Source organism: Populus nigra, chromosome 18 (genome assembly GCF_951802175.1).
Source record: "Populus nigra chromosome 18, ddPopNigr1.1, whole genome shotgun sequence".
NCBI classification, from domain to species: Eukaryota; Viridiplantae; Streptophyta; class Magnoliopsida; order Malpighiales; family Salicaceae; genus Populus; species Populus nigra.
This window is the reverse complement of record NC_084869.1, coordinates 321,994-330,284: the sequence shown is the minus strand read 5'-3', so window position 1 is coordinate 330,284 and position 8,291 is coordinate 321,994. Positions and strand designations below refer to the sequence as shown.

General features: G+C 30.5%; 1 protein-coding gene across 1 annotated transcript; it reads left to right on the top strand.

Annotated features, from left to right (window-relative positions):
* The first annotated feature begins 1,474 nt into the window (after window positions 1-1,474).
* On the top strand, window positions 1,475-2,981 carry LOC133677930 (protein SODIUM POTASSIUM ROOT DEFECTIVE 2-like). The gene is made up of 2 exons (XM_062100071.1): window positions 1,475-1,867; window positions 2,485-2,981. Exons 1-2 carry the CDS (start codon window positions 1,735-1,737, stop codon window positions 2,778-2,780), a joined length of 429 nt encoding a protein of 142 aa, XP_061956055.1. The 5' UTR covers window positions 1,475-1,734; the 3' UTR covers window positions 2,781-2,981.
* Window positions 2,982-8,291: the final 5,310 nt, after the last annotated feature.

The following is an 8,291-nucleotide window of genomic DNA, read 5'->3' as shown; positions in this document are numbered from 1 at the left end:
ATCGCTTAATGATTTGATATAATTTAAATTTAAACGCCCACTCAACATTGAAAGTTATTAGCCTATTAGTTCGGAGACAACAAGAAATTGTTGATTAAAGGTTGTTTAATTATAAAGTCATAAACTTATTAAGTCATCATGATTTTTTTTTAATTAAATTGCGAGAGAGTTATAAAGTCAAGAATTCTTAAGAAAACTAACACTGAAACTATAATGTCATCAGATAGGTTACAAGCAAGTATGCTGCATGTGTTATTTTAAAAACAAAGTATATAAAGGTTGTGGATAAGAAAATGGTATGCACGAAATCTTTTGCTAGCTCTAAAAAACGGTAGAACAACTTTTTTTACTATATATTAGCATACATGCTTTGTACATCTCCCATTTAGAAAAAAAACTTGTTATCAATTAGACTTTTTTGAATACTTATTGCTAGAAATATTAAACTTAATCCAATTCAAACCATAGGCTTAACTTATTAAAACTTGAAACCCTAGGATTTATATATGATTTAGAACAACAACTATCACATTAAAATTCCTTAGTTACAATCTATATTTATATTACTTTATATGAAAACCACTCAATTTTTCAGAATTAATTTCAATTACTCTCTATGTTATTTTTTTTATTAGTGTGAGTATTCAGATCAATTTACACGCATCTCAACTAATCTCATATTAAAACTTAAAACCTAATATTTATATATGATTCAGAACATCACTTTAAAATTCCTTAGTTACAATCTATATTTATATTACTTTATAAGAAAACTACTCAATTTTCAGAATTAATTTCATTTACTCTCTATCCTATCTTTCTGTTTTATTTCTTCTTTTTTTCTATCTTGATTGCATCATTGATGCTATCTTTGGAAAGCTATTATTGTTGTCTTTTCCAGATATTACCAGTGTGGTATTCTTTGCATAGAAGTGATTGCATGGTTTGGAATTTGTACCTTCTATAACCTTGGGAGATTTTTTATTTACTTTTTGAAATCTGTTCTAGAGAGGATCAGGCAATCCATGTTCTAATGCCAACTGAAATTGACCAGGAAGAAAACACTGAATTAAAGTTAGACCAATCTATAGTATGATGATGCTCTGAGTGCTTACTTTTAGCAAAATTACAAACCGTGTGCCTGATTAAATTAAGAAACAAAATCATGGTGACCTCAATTAAATCTTTGTTGATCTCAAAGCCAATTCTTCTTTATTAAGGAAAGCAACCCACATGGGAGCCAAAACTGGGGGACAGTCCCATGCCTGCATCATCTTCCATGAAGAAAAAAGAAGATACAACAATACACTTTTGATTTAACAAACATAACTGCTGACAAATCTTGACACTTATCCATGTCATATGCAGCCTCCAGATCAAGAATTTTCCCCTAATCAAAGCATGCATCTTTTGAACATAACGATAGACCTCCAAGCTAATTAAGCTGATCAGGCCGCCATGAACAGTATCTTAACATATATAGACATCGACTTCAACAAAAATATGGCAAGGAAAGGGAGAAAGAAAAGGTATAAAAGATAGAGGCCACTTTCTTTCTTTTTCCAGGGAATCCAAGGAATTAATATTATCCTAGACCTTCCTTCTTCATCCAAAATCCTAGCTATATATGTACATTTGTTTAAACCAACTGCTACCTTCTAGCTCAGAAGTAAAAGGTTGAACAGATCAATTTAGTTTTTGGATGTTCATTGATTTCTTGAGGTTATTCTTCAAATGGCAATTAACATGCAGATTGTTCTGGCTTCCAATTGCGAGAATGTTGAGGCACAGTACGTGGAGATGATGGTCCCTCTTTATTCCCATGGATGTGAGAAGAAAGTGAAGAAGACCTTATCTCATCTCAAAGGTAACACATAAACTTATTATACCCCTACAGTACTATTTGCTTAATTTGATTAATTTTAGCTTGCTAGGACATATATACATATATTATTTAGTACCAAGTTGATGCTCAATCCCCCTCTTTTTTTTTTTTGAAGAATGATGTAATTACAATATTTTCATTGATTAGCAAAGACAATATAATAATTTCACTATAATTCATCAAAAGAAAAAATAATGTAACTGCTAGTTTGTATCCAGTGTGCAAAATGGTATGTATGGGATGGGCCTTGGCTGTGGGCTCAATTTTGAGATATAGACAAGGTTGCTTGATTATGGACCTCTAGTTATCAGAGCCACAAAAGTATTCACTTTCATTTTTGCTCGTGGGCTTCAACTTATCTCTTTTTTATTCCTTTAATTTTTATTTTTTTTATTAAACCCCTTTTATTTTTTTCTTAGATTGAGCAAGATTCATGGAAATGGAAGAAAGAAAGAAAAATTCCTTGTGCTCTTACCATTTAGATATATAAGCAAATCATGAACGTGCTTGATAAAATTAAACCCATTGGCCATTTCAATTTCAAGGTGATTATGAGAATAATTTTGTATGTTTATGTTAGCTTTGTATGGAAATGGCAGGAATTTACTCTGTAAATGTAGATTATTATCAACAAAAGGTGACAGTGTGGGGGATATGCAACAAATACGATGTAGTAGCTACCGTAAAGAGCAAAAGAAAGGAAGCTCGCTTTTGGAATCCCCAAGACAACGTTCAAATGGAAGAAGATGAAGAATCACAACCACCATCATCACCACCACCACCAAAAGACTCCAAAACTATTCCTTCTTTGACCCTAATGAAGGCTCGTTCTCTAACTCGCTCCTTGAGTTGGAAAGTATGGAAAAAGGTTTTCACGAGGACGTACTCCTTCTAAAGAAACTAGAGCATGCATTTGGGTTGTCGTAGGCTTGTAGCTAGATAATAATTTATGAGTGTAATAACAACCTAGCTAGCTGGCTGGCTATTCTCTTATTGTTTGTATATTAAATACGCTAGCTAGCCTTGTTCAAGAATTTCGGCTCCCTTTGCTTAATTTGTTTCTTGCAAGAAATTGAAGATGGTGACTCGTTTTTCATCTCCTTGTTTGGTAGAAACTTGGAACTTGTCATGTCCGCCAATGTGTTCTTTGAATTTGGACTAAGACTTACAATTTGCGTTCCAGTACACTTCCCATGAAAAGGCCAAGGAGAAAGGTACTGATAAAAGAGAAATCTTTATTGGGGAGTTCAAAGCCTAAGTTCATAGCTCAAGTTAAAGCCTCTTTACTACATAAAATAATATATGTAGCAAAAGATTTTTGACCATAAATATAAATAGTTAGTTGATAATCATCCTACTTTTCAAAATTTGAAAATCTAAGTTTCTAATTAATTAATTAGATTACATGCCATTTGTTATCCTCTGACCCAAAAGAGTTGAGAGTTTTTAGCAAGAACTGGGTCCTATATTGTGCCTAACCAGCCACACAAAATTCAGCCATGGAAGCCATTGCTGGTCCACCCACGTTGCTCCATTGTTTTGATCAGGCGTATCATTTGAAAAGGGTACGTTAAGAATGCGATTACACAAATCTCTCCTCCCTCATCTATACCATCTTATCTTAAATCTAATATGATGGCTTGTATCATGACAGCTGCAGAGAAGAATTGGAAAACTTTCTAGAGGAAGTTCTTAAACGAGAAGATTGCATAAATCGGTGCTTTCATGAGGGATTTTTATTTTAATATTTGTGTTATAAAGAAAAGATTGATCAAATTTAAGATTTTTTTTGGCAAAAAACATATCAATATCAATTGACATATATATAATTCGTTAATAAACCATGCTTACCATGATATATAGAGAATAATATGATAGAGAATAAACCATGCTTACCATCCATCCACGCGTGGAAACCTTCAAGAATTATGCTGAAGTTAGCCTGAATGCATGAAAATTATTTCCAAAATACCACTTGATTGGAAAAAAAAAATTAAAAGAAGTTATTATAGCTTGCACAACAAAAATATACGAGTTAATTATAACTTAATCTATATAATTGAACGAAAATAAATAATGATTCATAATATTTTCAAATTTGTTGATAACTTAGTTAATTTCTTCATCAATTTCATGTTTTTTTATAAAGTATTCTTTTCGTTTTTTAATAGAAGAGCTGTAGTAAAGATTATAAGATTTGATTAAGAAAGCAATTGTTTTTAGAGCAAAAATGACGAAATTGAGAATGACAAATGATGATCAATTGAACAATTTAACTTATTAAAACATCTTGTCTATAATCATTGCAAGATGACAATGAAAAACAAAACTCTTCTTCTTCTTGTTTTTTTTTTTTTTTTTGATTGATTTAGGAAGAAACGTGTGACTTTACCTGGTTTCTAAACGTAATCATTCAGAAGAGAAAAATAACAAGATTCAACGCGTAAGAAGAGGATAAGTTTAAGGCTTTGATGGTGCCGACTGTAATATATTAAATTATATATGTTTCGAAACCTCATGTAATACTTTTTATATTTAATGGAATAGCAAAGGGATTTTGGTCTGCCCACAAGAAATTCATTTTTCACAAGCAATAGTTGACATGAAGATGAGAGAGAGAGAGACTGGAGTCAACACAATATTCCACTGCCTTTGGTTTATAAATTTGGCTTCATTTTGCCTTCCTTCAAACACAACCTCATCAACTCAACTAGCTAAAAGCTTAGAAGCTCTACCTTCACCCACACATATATTTTTGCTTACAAAAACAGCAAAATTTAGCAACACCAAAACCAATAGCTACCTACTTTGGCAAGAATTAACTATCACATACATAGTGCTCAGAAAGAGAGAGCTGCCAAGAGGGGTGGTCGTCAAGAACTGAGGATGATAGCAGTGGCAATCATGGCGGAGCTGTTGGAAGAATATGCGGTGGCTCTGGCAAGAATTACAGAGAGGTTTTTGCCACCAAGACACAGAATGAATGGTTTTCAAGGTCTCAGGAATTTTCGTTTGCCTTCTTCTTCTTCTGCCACTTATGATCAAGGCTCATGTTCCTTCATTGTTTATTTCTGATTGATGCCTACCTACCTATCTATATCTCTCTCTCTCTCTATCTCTTTTTTTTCTTCTTCTTCTTCATTTATTTATTTTTTGAATTAAATTAATTGACACATGAGATTGTCTTTCCTTTTCCTCTTTCATGTCGTTTTTGTTACTTATAAGGCTTCAAAATTTTATGAATTTTTGTAGTTTATTTTACGAGGGATAATACATTTATTTGTGGCCCAGAAGATTGTAATGAAATCGTTTTTTTTTTTTTTGAAAAAATTATTGCGTCCCTACAGTGGATGAGAAGGGACAAGTAGCACATTGATTTATGTGTGTGTGTTTGTGTTTTCTTTGTGGGGTTCTTGCTGTTAGATCGATGAGTAAAGCAAGTAACAGTGAGTATAGCTGCAGCAGTGAAGAGAAAGAAAACGAAGAGCTGAGTTGTGCATTTATCAATTAATAAATGAAGAAATTCAGAAATAAATTAACTCATTATGCATATAGATATAATAAAGATTATTCTCCAATTCATCCAATGAAAAAGATGGATTTAGTTTTTATATATAGAGAAGCTCAGCGCATCCAATGATATTTTTATAATATATATATATATATATATATATATATATATATATATATATATCTTTTTTTTATTTGAAGACAAGGGTATCTTAAACCGGTTTAAATTAATATCAATCAAGATAAAATTCTTTTTTCAGTCAATTTTAATATTTTATTTTCTTATTGGTCTAATGCATTTAAAAAATATTTTTTTTTTCTAATTATTTGTTCAAAGATTTGAATCTAGAAATTCAAACAATGAAGGGTGATCGAACCGCATTCTAAAATTATATACACAGAGATTTGACGATACCTTTTTACTTTCTTCTTGTTTTTTTATTTTTTATTTTTTTTAAATACAACAGCAACAAGAGGTCTTATTTAATGTGTATATAATTGGATGAGCTGAGCTTCTCTATAAAAAAAAATGAAAAAAGAATATTGGAATAATAAAAAGTATTTTTATTGGTTGCCTTAAAAAAGAAAAGCAGGTGTAACTTACCTATACTCTAAACGCCGTGGGAGAAATAATGTGTCGATCCACATTGTTTTTCCCATTTTTCCGTTGAAAAAAACAACCCTTTTGATTGCCTTAAAAAAATAGGTGTAAATTATCATTTTACAGGACATAAATGTTAATGTATAATTATTGGAGGGTGTAAACCATTTTTTCTAAATTTTTTGGACTTGAAAATACTACTTTGCTCTTGAATAAAAAGAAAAGAAATGCTCGATGCTTAAGGTGTAATGGGATTTTTCAATTTTTTACACAGTATAATTAGTCAGTTAATCTTAAACTTAAATTTTTAAAACCTTTGCTTTAGGGTTTTTTTTTTTAATTTTCACACGTGTTTTTTTGTTATTATCAAATTTTATTGGGGGATTTTTTTTCACACTTGTTTTTTTTTTGTTAATTTAGGGTTTAAAAGGGGTTCTTTTGATCTTTCAATAGATAAAAAAAACCAAAAATTACAAAAACTTGCAAGTCATACATAGGCGCATGAGGTGTCTGTCGCAATTGTGTGGCACTTCATAATTGTCAAAAAAATGTCATTCAAGGTGTTTTTTTGACTCCTCATTGTAGAGCCAACCATACTACATAGTGTTTTTTCCTATATTCTTGAGCATGTTAGGCTGATATGTGTTATTATTAAGCGTCCCCATGAAGGTATGCTGAGTTCGACACTAGACAAACCCAAGTGTTATTAGGTCTGATCAATTCCAAATCTAAAAGTTGTTAGGTTTGGCGTTGTCTAGACCCAAGTGATTGTTGGGTATAACAACGTGTGCCAGATCTAAAGCGTGAATCTGACAATGTTGTAGGCCCAACGCGCGGGTTTTGTAGTACATAAGGCCTAGGCAAAACCTGAGTTTGGTGCATGCCAAACTCATACATTATTTGGGTCGGGTGTTGCCAGACCCAATAAATTGGCCTGACGTGTGTTATACGAGGGTGTCAAACTCAAGGATTTCCCAATTATTTTTTTTGTTATCACACCTCGGGTATGATTAGATTCAGTACACCTATTGATTTAAACATAATACATGAATCTAATGTTATCAATTCCTTAGATTTTTACATAAAATCTTAAATGAATTATTTTTCAATAAATAGGCTTAATTAATTAAGTTTACACTCCACCAATAATATTAGGTGAATTAAAGTCTCTTATGGTCTATCATGTCTCTATCTTTTTGCTGAATAAAATAGGTTGACTACAACTCAAAATATTATAAAGATAGAATTACACTTTAACTTCTCCTCTCCACAAAAGAACAAAACTCATAGACTATAAATTAATACACCATAAATCTTTCAAAATAAATATTCATAATTTTCATTTTATATCGCATATATATTTGAGAACATTCATTTCTAGAATATTATTGTATTTTTAAAAAATATTTACTTAAACATCTAAGAGTTATTCACAAAAAAAAATCTTTTGCAGGTATTAACTATAAGTCACCTGAACTTATAAAATACCAAGTATAAGTTATCAATTTAAATAAAATTATTATGACCAATTGATTAATCAATTATTCAATAAAAAAAAATTATTTCTAAACTAGATTTTGGTACATCATCTATTCTTTTAATCAAGTTGAAACATGAAACCCTTTTCAATTTATAAACAAAAATTTTAAAAGCTCCTGATTTTGGATTGCAAACAATGATAATGATTTAGATTTTGCAACTCAAAAACATAATTATGCGGTCCATACCCCAAAGAAGAAAAAAGATGGATTCTTCCTTTTTCTACGGTGGAATAATAGGAATCTATCTTTTCATTATTCCAATATTTTTTTTACAAGGTGATTGTATTTAAGCGTTTCATGGTTATTAATAGTTACTAAAAAAAAACAAAGATATAACCTGCAACGTATTTGATGTCTTGTTTGGTACTGTAGTAATTTCTATTTTTTAAAGTAATTTTTAAATTATTTTTTATCTGAAAAATATTAAATTTAAATATTTTTTTAATAATTTTAATGTATTAATATCAATTTTTTAATTTTTTTTTTTAAATATTTCAATTGAAAAATACTTAACACTGCATCACTAAATACTAAAATATTTAAGTATGATCGATAAAAGAGTCATTCCCAACTACCAATCCCACTGTAGTTGGATGGGTCAATAGAATATAACTTGGGAGCTTGATTGTTAGGCTAATGTTAGTGGTACAATTACAAGAAGTTATAATTTAGGTACTGAATTTGTGTATTTTTCATATTTTGTGGACTGCTTTGTAGTTAACACTAATTTATTAATCCAAACAGAGCACAAGTA

Excerpts from the sequence above, each read along its gene's own strand:
- LOC133677930 (XM_062100071.1), top strand. The coding sequence starts at position 1,735 with ATGGCAATTAACATGCAGATTGTTCTGGCTTCCAATTGCGAGAATGTT. Across the intron at positions 1,868-2,484 it reads GACCTTATCTCATCTCAAAG|GAATTTACTCTGTAAATGTA; the intron begins GTAACACATAAA and ends TGGAAATGGCAG.